Genomic DNA, 14,111 nt, shown 5'->3' on the forward strand with positions numbered 1-14,111 from the left:
GCTAATGGCAGTAAAATGACTTGGTTTTGACTGGGAATCCTGCAGGGAGTGGAGCGAGGGAGAGAAATGGGCCGTTTCCTTCCTTATTTATTTATTTCCCCCCCAAAGGAGGTTTTTCATTGCTGCAAAATCCCTGTGTTGAGGGGCAGGTCTGGGGTGTCCAGCAAAGAGCTCCCCTGTGCTGTGCAGACATGATGGGCCAGGTCTCCTCTGGCCCAGGGCTGGGGGTCAGGCTGGGAGGCCACTCAGGAGCGGTCAGTGTGATTTTGGGCTCCCTCTAGGCTGTTTGTTCCTGGAGCTCTGGCAACACCAGGCTGGGGAAGGGAAATTTTGCAAACAAAATCCAGGTGATACGTGCAAGGGGGGCTCCAGCTGCCTCTCCTGGAGATGCACCCGCTCTGGGGAGCGACCGCGAGCGCTTGCCTTGGCTCCAAAGCCCTGGGGTGCAGACCCCTGCAGCAGGACGGGCTGCCTGGCTCCGCAGCTGTGTGTCCAGTGGCAGCTGGTGGCGATGCAGCCGGGGAATGTGTCCCAGCACCTGTGAGCATCTCTGGGCTCTGCAGGACGTGGCGAGCCTGGATTATGCCTTGCTGCAGCCCCGTGGGCTCTGGTGCAGCCCAGGGCGGTGCAATGCTTGCAGGGATGCATGGAAGGAGCTATGGGAAGGAGCTGCAGAGATAAAGCCCGGGATGGTTGGTCCCTGCCTCTGGGACATGGTCCCTCCCCCGAGCACTGGAGATGGTTTTGCAGCCAGAGCTCTGTGTGGTGCAGGGGAATTTTTAATCATCGTTTGATTTCTCCTGCCCAGCTGAGCCCTTGCCCTGCCCCATCCAGGGGTCTTTGTGGATGGTGAGGATGGTGACGGTCGGTGGCAGGGCCACCACTAGAGGGGGGCAGGGTGCCATCGTGCAGGACCAGCCGTGTGTCCTGGGGTGCTGGGGACCCACAGGGCAGGGGCGCAGCCCAGGAGCCGAGCGCTCCCAGTGGGCCCCTCGGCTTTCGCTGTCCCGGAGCAGCAGCAGCAGCCCCGGCACCTGCTTCTGCAGTTCCAGACCCTCGTTAGATCTGTCTGGCTGAGGCCGGGCAATGACCCGTGCCCAGGCTCTGGAGATCTGCCTGGTTTGATTAGTCTTTGCACGGCTTCCCAGATCGCGGATCCGGCTGTGGCACGGCTGGGATGAGGGCAATGGAAAGGCTTGTTCCTCACTGACGATATGCTTGTGGGAGGTAGGAGGAAGCAGCATTGCTCCTTCCTCTGGCGCTGTGATAAATGCCACACTGGGCATTTATCCCACCCCATTTATTACCACCCTCGGGGGTATGTACCTGCACCTGACCTGTTGCAAATCTACAAATACTTTTTCCCCCAGGAGCTGTGCAGATGGGGCAGGAGGGCAGCTCCATCCCGTTGCTGCCCGTAGCATGGGGGTAGGGCTGCTCCCTGCTCCGTGAGCGTGTGCTGTAGGCAGGTGTCTCCCTCCAGATGTGCCTCTCCCTCCAGATGTGCAGGACCAGCCTCATGGTGGAAGGGCTGCTCTGGGGCGGTGCAGGAACAGGGCTCCCTGGGGATGCAGAGGCTGGTCCCACACCTTGGAGGAAGGATGGGTTTCCCTTCCTCTTGCCCTTGAGCTTTAAGGCCTGGGCTCCTGCCTGCTCGCCCAGCCCCATGTGCTGCCCACCCTTCCGGGCAGCACCCCAGGGTGGGACCAAGATTTGGGCTGCGCGGGGAGCAGTGGCTTGTATGTGGCTATGGGGATGCTTGGGGCAGGTGGAGAGTGACAGGGGGAAGGGGCTGCTCATCTTCTGCCCCTTCCTGACGAGTGCTGAGGCTGTTGGCAGCACAGGCTCATCGGGTAATTCAGGCTGCATCTCCCCCAGTGATTCAGTGAGGGATTCAAACCAGCTCCCCCCTCCCCTCCCCATTATTTGCGCTTTCTTCTTGCCTGCCATGATATTTTTACCTTCAGTTCGTTCAGATTATATGATCAAAGGAGGCACAAAAGGGAGAGAACAGAGAGGAAAAAGCTTAAAAGAAGAAAGGGAGAGGCTGTGGGCTCTGGGGCACTTCTAGCTCTGTGGGAGCTGGCCATGGGCTCAGAGGACTTTCCTGGGAGCGGGTCCATGTGGTGACCCATCGTGCCTTCTCCAAGGGGTAGAAATGTTGTGAATTCTAGGGTAGGGTGCAAGAAATGACCTGATTTTGGCTGGCCTGGGGCTGCATGGTGGGGTTTGAGAATCTCTGGGTCTCCCCATCATCTGCATCCTCACCACAGGCAGAGCCTGACCCGCTTCCAGGCTGTAGCAGGAGCTGCTTTCCCTGGCTCCGCTCCTGCTGCATGGGATGGTTCTTGCAAAGGAGATGGGACCATGCGGAGGGGTGATCCCTGCCCTTGATCCCCATCCGAGCAGGGCAGCGCTCGCGGGGCCTCTCCCGGCGGCGGGGCAGGCTGGGGTGGGCGGGTGTCGTGCCGCAGCACTCCCAAGCTCCTGTCTTTTGAAGCAAAGAGCTCGGCACTGGGTAATTCTGGTTGCTTAAAAGCCCTGGCTGTCAGAAACGCTTTGGAGATGGGCCTTCAAGTGGCTCCGACGGGCAGGGATGTGCATAATTTATGGAGGTGAGCTGAGGCAAGGGCCCTCCTGGCTGGGGCGGCTGCTGAGCTGGGAACCTCCTCTGTGGTGTAAAGGGCTTCGGCATGGCTGGCTCTGGCGGGCAGCACCCCTCGGGGCCGGCTGAGGATCCGGCCTGGCAGGCGCGGGCTCGGATGCTGGGCTCTGCGCTTGAGCTGAGATTAATTTAAGCTGTTTCTTTGGTCTCGCTGTTGCAGCCCATCCTGCTTGGGGAATGCATTTGCCTGCTCGGCTCTCCTCTGCTTTTTGGTGCCTTGCATTAATCATGCGCTGCCCTCGCAGCATCCATCAGCGGCTGCTTGGCGACAGCAGGGATGGGCTGCGGGGGAGAGCCTTCCGAAGGGGAAACTGAGGCAGGGGTCCATGCTGCTTGGTCAGGGGCAGCTCTGGGCTGCGGGGGGGTGAAGAGCTGTCCTGCCGTGACCTCAGAGCCAAGGCTGTGGCAGCACCCTATGCCCACTCGAGGGGCTCTGTGCTGAGAGCAAAAGAGACAAGATGAGAGCACGGGGGTTGTGGGAGGATGGGGAGAGGTCAGACCCCCTGGGCTCGCCCCAGCTGTGAGCAGGAGGCTCCTGCAAGGGTGTGGGCCAGGATGGAGGGGGTGGGATGGGCTGAGCCCTCTGCCAGCTCCAGCGCTGGCTGTGGAGGAGCTGGCACCTCTGAGATATGGTGTGGGAGCCAGTGTGCTGGGGCAGGGTGGCACTTTGCAAGAGCAGGTGGGGTTTTTTCCACCTGGTGAAAGGACCAAATCTCACCCCGTGCTGTTTGATGGTCAGTCAGGACCCGAGGGTGCCTCCCCTCCACGCTGCAGGGCAGGGCTGCTCTTCAAATGCTGCTTCTTGGGGGAGAGCAGCGGTGATGTCAAAACGGTCCTCACAGGCTGTGCTTGATGCCGGGGCTGCCAATGCCCCGTGGCCCTCAGGGAGGCGTTGGGATGCGGGTCGGGCTGCAGCGTCTGTGCTTGGCACAGCCCGTGGGCATCACCCAGGCACTGCTGCCAGTGCCTTCGCCACCAGCTTTGCCCCCAGTTTCCCAAGGGACCATTCGCTCCCTCCTCCCCCCATGGGCACCCAGCTTGGCGTCCGAGGGCCTTTGCAGCCCGATGCTCTCAGCACACAGCTGACCGATCAGCCTTGCCACTTTTAATTTGGGCGGATTCTCAGGTTGCTTGCCCAGGGCAACCAGAAAGCCAGACTCCTCCATGGCTTGGGCAAGCCCTTGCTGCTGTTGGTATTTGCTGCTGGAACCTGTCGATAATGGATGCTTGCAAGGAAGCAGCTGCTGATTCAGAAATCAGTGGCCCGAAGGAAGACTGGCAGGAGCAGCAATGCTTAGGGTAGTGATTCAGATCTGTAATGCTGGGTTTTGTCAGTGCCTGGCCACGTCGGCTCTTGCTTAAGACACAGATTGACTCCCAGTCCCCTCGGTTTGCAGTGTGGTGCTCGAGATGTAGGGACTCATGGCAGGCGACTGAAAAACCCCTTGGGAAACAGCCCCCAGCTCCTTCGGCACTGCCCTTGCTTGAGCTCGGTGGCGCAGGGGATGGGGGATGGCTCATGTCCCTGACCCCTGCCGAGAGCCTGGCAGACTTGGGAGGAGGCTTGGGAAGGTCTTCAGCCTCAGCGTGCTTTGCTGGGGACAGGAGCTTATGTCTGGCTGGGCCATCGATGGGGACAAGGAAAGGGCAGGCGGGCGTAGCGGGGGATGCTCAGGAGTGGAGGGGACTTGCCTCTCGATAGAGTGGCTGTTTAAAGAGCAGGTTTCTCCCCAAATCAGCTCAGGGTTTAAATCAAACTTGCCTTTAAGGCAGCTGCTTGGTTCCTGTGCCTGGCTGTGCCCTGGGCCAGGAGGGATGCTCTAGGGTGGGTGGGGACCAGGGCTGTGGGTACATGTGGGGTCTGAACCCCTCTGAACACTGCTTCGGGGTCTGCCCTCCTCAGCAGCTCCCCAAAGAGGAGATGGGGTGGGACAGGTCCTGGGGCCTCCCTCCAGCACTGGTCCTGCTCCTCAGGGCAGAGTGAGCCGGAGGCCCCTGCACTGGCCCCTCCAACTGGATGCGGTTTGGGCTGAGCTGGTGTGAATCAAAAATCAAGTGAATCCCAAATCTTTTTTTTTTTTTTGCAATAACACCCAGTGCTAATTTCTGCCAGGCTCTCTGATGAAAGCTCGGAATAGCTGATGTCCTCTTCATCCTCCTGCTTAATTTTCTTTCTCTCTTCCTCCCTCCTGTCCTTTCCCCCCCGCCAAGGACTCCGGAGGAAGGACCCGAAGCTTTGCTCGGGCTCACGTCTCCACTGCCGCCTCTTCTCCCCGGCGTAGCCATGCAGACCCCGGCACCCTCCTGCAGCCTGGCTGCCTGCTGCTGCCCGGGGACCGGCATCACCACCGGGAGCTGCTGACGGTGCCGCGAGCAGGAGCCCGCCGGGAGCCATGCCGCCCGCCCGCCCCAGCCTCGCTCCCTGACCGCCGCCGGGTTTCGGGCCACGAGCTCTGCCCCAGCACGGCTTTGGCGATGAGCGGGGGTTATTTTTGCATGGAGCGTCTCTCCTTCTGCCTCCTCCTGAGTGTCTGGAGCTGGGGGTGGGTGCCTGGGGGTGCCGCCAAGCCCAAAGGCCAGGGCTACCCGCACATGAACTCCATCCGGATTGACGGGGACATCACGCTCGGGGGGCTCTTCCCCGTGCACGGCCGGGGCGCAGAGGGCAAAGCCTGCGGGGAGCTGAAGAAGGAGAAGGGCATCCATCGCCTGGAGGCCATGCTCTTTGCCCTGGACCGTATCAACAACGACCCCGACCTGCTCCCCAACATCACCCTGGGCGCCCGCATCCTGGACACGTGCTCGCGGGACACACATGCCCTGGAGCAGTCGCTGACCTTCGTGCAAGCCCTCATCGAGAAGGACAGCACCGAGGTGCGCTGTGTCAACGGCGGTCCCCCCATCATCACCAAACCAGAGCGGGTGGTTGGCGTCATCGGCGCCTCGGGCAGCTCCGTCTCCATCATGGTGGCCAACATCCTGCGGCTCTTCAAGGTAGGGCTTGGCGAGGGTAAAAATAACCAGTCGGCAAAACCACCGCGGGTGTGTTTGCGGTGTTTCTCCACGTGTGCCTCTTCCTCCACAGCTGGGGGTAGGCAGCAGCCGTTGTCTTTAAAACTGTTCTCCTGCCTCCTCTGGGTCCCCAGGGATGCCTTCCTCCATCCTTCTCCAGTGATTACACTTTTAGCAGGAGGATTTTTATCTCTTCTCCCCTGGCTTCATGGCGAGGGGGGGATGCTGATGCTCCCCTGGTGTCAGCGGGGCTGCGGGAGGGAGGTTGCCTTGCAGGGGATGGGTGGGGAGGTGGGCTGAGGATGGGTGTGGGGTGGGGTAACTCGGGCTGGAAGGGACCGTGGGGAGCTGAGCCCACTGCCCGTGCCCAATGGTGCTGTCTCTGGCATGAGACCGGGTTGCTCAGGGCTTGGTTGTGGTGGATCTTGAAAACCTCCAAGGCTGGAGAGGGTCCAGCTTCCCTGGGAGCTCCCCGAGAGTTTCTGGGGTGCAGCCCTCATCCCCCTCCCTGGCTGTTACTTGAGGGGGCTTGGCTTGTCAGTGGGAGCAATGTCTCCTGGGGGGGTCAGCCCGGGGGTCCCTGGCCATCCCGCTCAGCACCCTGGCTGTAAGATACCCTTTGCCATCATGTAAGACACACTGGGCACGCCCTGCCTGTTGTTGTCACCTACAGACTAATGCTCTCGACTTGCCTCCCTGCAAGCAGGTGATAGTTGGGAGCATTTCAGTATAGACCACCCTGACACCAGCTATGGGAGGTGGCTCAATAAGGGGGTGTGGATTTTACCCCCAAAATGTAAGGCCACACCTGAGCCGGGTGGCTGGGGAGCCGCAAGGTTGCTGCGTTCACTGCTGGGATGGAGGCAGCTATCGCCGACGGGGTGCAAGGACGGCTGTGACCGCTCTGTGCTCCAGCCCAGGGGACATCAGCCAGGCTGGGGACGCTTGACCTGTGTCGCTGGCCTTGGGTGTGAGGGGGGCAACAGGATGCTCAGGGCTGCGGTGGGATGAGGGCTGGATCTCCCTCCCGCTCTCCCTGCCAGCCGCAGGAAAGCCGAGGAGTTTATAATTACTTTCCTCCTCGCTGTGCGTTTATTTATCCGCAGCAACGTCCCTGGGCGGGGAGAAGTGTAAATACCCCCCACACCCAGCAGCGGTGGGAGCCCTGTGCTGCCTCAAGTGGGGTCCCAGCTCTGCCTCCCCTCCCAGCTCTGTGAAACCCCTTGGTTCTGCAGGGCTGATGCTGTTTTCTTTTTTTCTCTTTCCCCCCTCCTCTTTCTCCGCCGGCTCGGTGTGCTGAGAGCGCTGGGTGCCCTCCTGGGAGGGCTGGAAGCTGTTAGTGAAGACGGAAAAAACAGATCACTGATGGAGTTTGATTTTTCTGGGTCCCTTTTTTTAAAACGTGTTAATGTTCCAGGCGACGAGTGAGAGGGCTATTCAATAATTAAAATAATATAAATTAGAGGGAGCGGGAGGAACTTAAAAGCTATTTGCTGAGACAAAAAAGATTGAATGCTTGCCTCAGAGAGGAGGGAGGCAAGCAGTGGGAAAGGAGGCGGGAGAGTGACAGTTGGAGGAGTGGAGGGTACCTCCATCCTTTCCAGATTTTGGTTTTTTTATCTCCCCCTTCTCCTCCAGTTTTGATCCTCGGGCAAAGCAGCTGTGACCTATGCTGGAAGGATGTCACAGAGCCCACAGGCACCCATTCCCCAGCCTTGCATCTGGGCATGGGTGCTGCCAGTGGCCTGGTGAGGGCACGTCTGAAGCCCTGGGTGTCCCCAGCAACTTTAAAATCCAGAGCTGATCTCAGCCCAACGTGACAGTGAGGAGGCACGTAGAGGATGGAGACCTTGAAATCCCTGGGAGGGGATGGTGCGGGATGAGCTCAACCCTTCCTAGACAACAGTGAATCCCTGTGTGTGCGTGACAGGGTGTGCATGCACGTGGGTGCAGAGTGGGTGCACTCCCTGGCGGTCCCCGTCTCAGGGACATCATTCCCACGGGACGCGGGGTCTCGCCCCGCCTCGCTGGGCACAGCCGTGTTCCTGCGGGGGCTCAGGGGGCTCGAGGAGGCTCTTCCCTGTCACGACCTGAGAGCTGCTGCCGCTCTTTGTTATTCAAATAGTGGGTTTATAGCAGGGACATGCTTAAAATGAAAATAAGGCAACTTCCATTTCACACCGCCGCTGACCTTTAAGCGCGGGTGACTCCCGCTCTGAGGTTCAGCAAAGCATTTGCCTTCCCAGGCGCCGCTTGCTCAGGCAGTTGCCTCTGCCCGTTCCCTTGGGAGTGACACTTTTCGGAGCTCTGGCTCCTGCAGCGGCATCATGGCACGAGGCGAGTACTGCTCGTGCTCCCCTCAGCGCCCGCGCCAGGAGCCCTCGGCACTCCCCCAGCGAGGGGGTGCTGGTGTGAGGTTCTGGGACCCAAACAGGGGCACCCGCCCCCGGTGCTGGGGGAAGCACTGGGGTGCCTGCCCTGGATGGGGCTCGGTGCCCCCTCCCTGCAGGTAGCTGGTGATGGGGGAGGCATGGGGGTATTTCAAGTGCCTTCTAAGTACTTTGATTTTTATATTGCTGAAATGGTTCTGGGGGAGGGTTGTAGCACATCAGTGAGCAGCACAGGCACAAAATCAATTAGAAAGTACGCCAAGGTGAGGAGCAAACAGCTTCCCCCGTGCCCGCTGCAGCGCCTGGGTGCGTGCTCACACCCGTGCGCCTGGGGAGCCGTCCCCTCCCTTTGCTGAGCCCCATTTCAACCACGGCTCCCCTCACCCCGCTCCCAGCAGCGGGAGGTGGGTCGCAGCAGGTCTGCATCCCACCGTGCAAGTGCTGCAGAGCCCTCGCTGGGTGGGAGTCACAGCAGCCCCCCCAGTTCATCCCCAGGAGCTTGGAGCAGCCCCTTCTCTACCTCTGGCCATATGGATGGTGGAAGTGGCCGTTCCTGCACTGGGATGACGCTGTGCCCCTCTGTGGTCCCTCACACCATCCCATGCTCCCTTTCTGTGCATCCCACCCTGCTCCATCCCTGCTCCGCTCCTGCACAGCCCACCAGCCCTCCCTCACTGGCGGCGAGCCTTGCCCCTCCCTGCCAGGGGTTTTGTCGCTCCCGTGCTGCATAAATAAATAACATGTCCTTCATTAGATGCCACTGCCTAATTAAAGCTGTACATCAGTGGTACAACTTGCAGATGCGGCATCCTCCGTCCAAGCCGGTTTCATCATTCCTCGTAGCTCTGCCTGCAGAAAAATCTTCCCTCAAATCCCCGGTCTCGTTGCGATAGCATCTCTCTGGCGTCACTGCGAGAGCTTTCTGGCACGCTCCAGCTCCTTCCCACCCCTTTCCGCTGCCTTTCCAGACCCAGCTCTACCCAGTTTCTCCTCAACCACCACAGCAATGATGGTGTCAAAAGAACCAGGTCCATCCCCTGCAAATGTGATCCCTGAAAAGCTGCGTCAGGGTCTGGGGTGCATTTTTCAACCCAGAAAAAGCTGGGACATGATGGAGCTGGAGTGCTCGGCGGGGGTGAGGAGCATCCCTGGTGAGAGGATGGACTCGACGCGTGCCAGACACTTTGAGGCGCTTGTTTTCTTCATGGCAGCGAGTGCAGCAGCTCTTTTTAGCACAGGAGTGTTGTACGGCATGAATAATTCACTTAATGGAGGATGCTGCCCATCGTGTGCGCACGGCGGGAGCTGGGTGTGCTCCGCACCTGCAGGCACGCAAGGCTTTGCTGCCTGGGGCTGGGTTGCTGCAGGCAGAGGGGTTCGGAGCTGGATCAGACCCCCTGGTGCTGAGCCCCCCAGGCTTGTGTCTGCTCCCTGCCATGGGGGGTGGCCCAAGGCTTTGGGGGCAGCGGGATGGGAGGGATGCTGCATTCGGCACCCAGCTTCCCTGCTTAGTGGGTAAATAACCTTCATGAAGACGGGAAGGTGGAAATCGGCCGGGGGATGCTCTGATTAATCACCCACTCTGCTCCTGCCATTTCATTTCCTTGTTCTTCACTGGGTTTATTAAAACAAATTGCAGCTGCCTGGCTCCCCTGGGCCGCCCAGGCTCTGTAGCCCCTGGCCACGGCGGCTCCCCCCTTGGTCTTTGGGCACAGCATGGCTCTGCGAGGAGGAGTGGGAGGCCAAAGGCAGAGGCGATGTCAGGCCTGGCAAAGAGCATGCTGAAGGGCAATGGCTTTGGTTCTTGGCTGGGATGGGAGCTGTTTTTTTTTTTCCTTGGGAAAAAGGGATGATAAGCCCATGCCGGGGCTGGCCGGGAGATCCTCCCGCAGCTGCCGTGCTTCTCGGTGCGTAATTTCTTGACAAGAGCCAGATTTATTGAAGGGACCGATCAGCCTCTGCCCGGCCGGTGTCAGCCCTGGCGTTAAAGCCGCCTGATTTACAAGCTCAGTTTAACAGGTTGCACCAAAGGAGCGGGCAGGTCGGGGAGTCCATTGCTCCCTGACCCAAGCTGTGTCCCCTCGAGCGCGGCTGTCGTGTGTCACCCCAGAGCGGCTGTCTTTTGGTGGCACCGTAGCTGGGAAATGGAAGAATTTGTTGTCAGCTCCACATCGTGTCAGTGCATTGTGATGCCTGAGGGATTTGCTTGCCTTGTCCCCATGTTCAGTTGGGGAAACTGAGGCACGGAGATCTGGTGAGCCGCCCAGGGTCTGTGGGGTGCAGGATCTTTATCGCTGTCCGAGGAGATGCTGAGGGCTGGTCCTGTCTTGGCACTGGGCCCCGGGGAAGCAGCAGCGGGCCGGGGGATGCGGCTCGCTCTGCTCTGATGGCAAGGTCTGACTATCCCTGCTCAGGCTCTCGCTCCTCCAGCCCCTGCGGTGCTTTACGTTCTCCCTAATTAAAAGCTGCCGTCCAAATGGCTCGATGATGGAAATTCTAATTAAATCAATTCCATCTTGTCGGTGAACCAGAGGTTTGCATAAGTTATGCATGAAATTAATAATTATGGTTAGGGAATTAGCTGCTCCCAACCCTGTCTCTGGCGTGGGGGGGCTGGTGCCAGGAGTATGAGGGCGGGTGCAGGAGCCCCTTCTCACGGAGACGCTTCCGACCGGTGTGCGTGGCTCTGACTGCAATGGCCTGTTTGCTTTCGGCTGCTTCCCTCCTGGCTGCTCAAGGCTGATGTTCAGACTGATGGCTTAAGATGGAGCATTGCAGCCCCCCAGGCCTCAGCTGTGCTGAAATTGCCACCTTTGCCTAATTCTTTCCAAATTCTGTCCAGGGATTCTGTCCGCCGCCAGTAGAGAAAATGCTGCATCAGCTTCTAAGCCAGCAGTAATGAAATGGGTACGAAATCAAGGTGTGTTTGCGGAGCTTTTGAGGTTGATCACACCAATCCATTGACCCAGGGGCTGGGGGGAGCAGGGCGACAGCCCCAACCCCGGCTCCCCATTGCTGTTGTACCCTGAGGGACATTTCTCAAGGTTGGGGGCGCTGCTAAATGATGCTGGCTCTGGTTTTTGGTTCAAGATAAGGGAAGAAGGAGGTTTTTTTCCCCCTGCCCCAGGGTTACTCCTGGATCTTGATGGGCCAAGGGAGCCTTGGGGTATAGGAGAGCTGGTCCTGCTGATTTCCCCACCACCACTGTGGTATTTATCCCAGGCTGGTGATGAGCCAGGCAGGGTACCACCGGTGCCCAAATATGCAGCTGAGATACGTTTCCAGCTCCCCCTCCCTACTGCATTCTTCTTCTTTCGAAGAACCTTGAATTCCCTGCCTGCATTTTGCTTTTATGGACCTAAAAGGACTTTTGTCTTTTATCTGAGAAAATAGCTGGTGCTGGGAGTTGGGCTATTGTAGACCAGGAGATAAAAAAGGCAGAGCGGGGAAAAAGGCAGAAGTCTATGAAACGGTCATTTGGGAACTGGTATTTTATCTTCACTTCCACCCAAGGCAGAGGAGTGAGAGAAAAAAAGCTCTTTTCCATTTGTTTATTAAAATACAGCTTCCAGATCGTAGCCTGTAGATCAACAGGTATTTTCTTGGCTTCATTTTCCAGCAGGGGTTCAAGCAGGATGGGCACCCGGGGGTTAAATCCAGATGCATCCCAGGCAGCTGGGCTCAGATAGGATGCGCAGGTCACAGGGAAACAGCTGGGAAGTTTCCATCACCAGTGCCCGGCTGAGGAGGCAGGGATCTATTTAAACTAAATCACTGTGCAGAGAAAAAATCATTGGGAAAGGATCCTTTAGAAAGGCAGGGTTGCATTCCTGCCCCCAAATCTCCTTTCACGAGGGCTTCCCTTGCCCATTTGCCCTCGTCGCATGGGTGTGCTGCATGCCTCGCCTCCACCCCAAGCCCCCGCGCCCATCCTTTGGCCAGCACCACTCCGGGCAAGGCAGGGAGGAGGCAAGGAGTGCGGGTGCAGAGCAGCCCCCCCACTCCCTCCCCAGGATGAATGATTGCCAGACGAGTGCCTTGCCTGCTGAGCAGAATTTTAATCGAGTCTCATACACCGGCTCCCGGTCACAGATACCCAACGAGCAGATCACAGCCCCTCGGAAAGGAGCACAAAGCAGATTGTCACAGAGAGTAATCCTATTTGTGCCTTGATAAAGGTTCCTTCCTTTCCCTCTCCCGCTCCTTCTCCTTGTCTCCCTTTTTTTCATCCTATATTTTGCAGGTAGGTAGTAGGGTGGCTGCTCCTTTCCAGGGCTGTTTTAGCATTCAGGTGGAGTCGTGGGTTTATAACACCGGTATCGCATTTAAAAGAGAGAGAGCTGGGGGGGGAGTGGGGGGAGGAGGAGAGAGGAAGAGGGGAAAATAATGGAGAAACAAAGGGGAAACTCTGCGATGCAGCCTGAGAGCAGGAGCGGAGGAGGATGAGGTGGGTCGCGGTGGCTGGGAGTGTTGGGAGACCCGGGTGGCTCCAGTGCAGGTCCCCCCATCCTTGGTCTGCCACTAGCCAGCCGGCACCGTGCCCACGGGGACGGGGGCTTCTCCCACGCTCGGGGCAGGGGCGGGTCAGATGGGGTGTTGGGGTGGGATGACACTGATGTTTAACCGGGGAGCTGTGGTGGTGAAGCACCATCGTAAAGAGGCAAGTACTAAAATTTCAGGCTCCCAGCAGGGTGGCTTGATCTTATAACATGAGCTAGAGACCCTAAAGACCCCGGACCTCTCCCTGTCCCCTCCAAGCCCACCCAGGTGCTGGGAATTGGCTAATTGCTTAATGGAGAGTGCTGATGGGTGAGGCCAAAGGCAGCCGGAGTTGATTCGGGTGTCCAGCACAACCCAGGTGCCTGCTGAGCCCAGGGGGTTACTGGGATCCATTGCAGTCCCCCGTGGCTCTGGCAGTATTTGTGCTCCTGCAAGCAGCAATTACTGAATTATTCCTAAACTAGATTAGAGGGAGCAGGAGAGGGGGGAAAGTCCTCTAAAAGCTGCTGGGGATTGCCGCGGTGAGGCTGTACCATGGCAGCTGGCTGAGCTCCAGCCCCTGCTGTTATATCGCTGTTGAATTTAAAACCTTGCCCAGGCTTTGGAGTGGGCTCTGCCAGCCCCTGCAGTGTGCCAGGGAGGTGTCAGGCTGCGCCCGGGAGAGGTGTGTGGTACCTGGGTGTGGGATGAGGGGACGATGGATGGGGCTGTCTGGGTATTTGGTGCGCCCTTGGTAGGGAGCTTCGAGCTAGTGGGGAGAACCTGGGCTTGATAATTTAATAAGTCTTTTCCATCTTTAAGGTAAATTAACATCTGTGGTATGTTTTGGAGATGTCAAGTGCTAAGCATCGCATGATTCTCCAGTGCTAAATCATTCTAATGCACTGTGCGAGGAGCGGCAGCTCTGGTTAATTTAAAGGGCTTATTTATGGCTTGAGTGGGCAGGACCTTGTGTGTGTGTGGGTCGGATCTGTCCTTCCTGGGGCAGGAAGCCAAAGGGATGCCTTAGCAGTGTACCAGTGCTGCCCAGGGCAGAAGCAAGATTTTCTGTTGCCTCTCCCATTCTGGGCAGATCTGATGCTCGGGGAACCCTTCTGGGCTCCTGCTGGGTGTCCCTGAGCTTCAGGTGGTCTCCGAGCCCTGACATCTCCAGGGGCTGGGCCAGCCTGGGTGGTCAAGGCTTGGTGTCTGCTTTCCCTGGATGGTGCTGGTCCCCTTTGCCCAGGCAGCACCTAGAGGCACCCACAGCTTTCGTTTTGGCCAGCACCTGGGGAGCACGGAGGGGAGATCAAAGTAGGCAGACAGGCATGTTACATGCAGAAATGAAAGCTTGGGATGCTCTGAGTGTCTTCCTGCAAAGCCCAGGGCTGCCTGGCTCCTTGGTGGACCTCGAAGGGACCTCCTGGTGGCTGCTCTGCCCTGGGTCTGGTTTCTGTTCTTCCTCAGGAGATCCTGGAGTCCTCCTGACCTGCTGGGCTCTGCCCAGCCAGGCATTTCCATGGGCAGAAATGTAAAGCAGCACCTTTGTGCTTTCTGATGGTTTT

General features: G+C 58.5%; 1 protein-coding gene across 1 annotated transcript in view; it reads left to right on the forward strand.

Moving 5' to 3' along the window:
- Window positions 1-14,111, forward strand: part of GRM4 (glutamate metabotropic receptor 4) — a 54,736-nt gene that overhangs the window by 4,023 nt on the left and 36,602 nt on the right. Inside the window, exon 2 of the mRNA XM_064472015.1 lies at window positions 4,877-5,659. Coding sequence (XP_064328085.1) covers window positions 5,141-5,659 — 519 coding nt within the window. The 5' untranslated portion in view covers window positions 4,877-5,140. The remainder of the gene's footprint in view (window positions 1-4,876; window positions 5,660-14,111) is intronic.

The sequence above is a fragment of the Phalacrocorax carbo genome, chromosome 23 (genome assembly GCF_963921805.1).
Source record: "Phalacrocorax carbo chromosome 23, bPhaCar2.1, whole genome shotgun sequence".
Classification (NCBI taxonomy): Eukaryota; Metazoa; Chordata; class Aves; order Suliformes; family Phalacrocoracidae; genus Phalacrocorax; species Phalacrocorax carbo.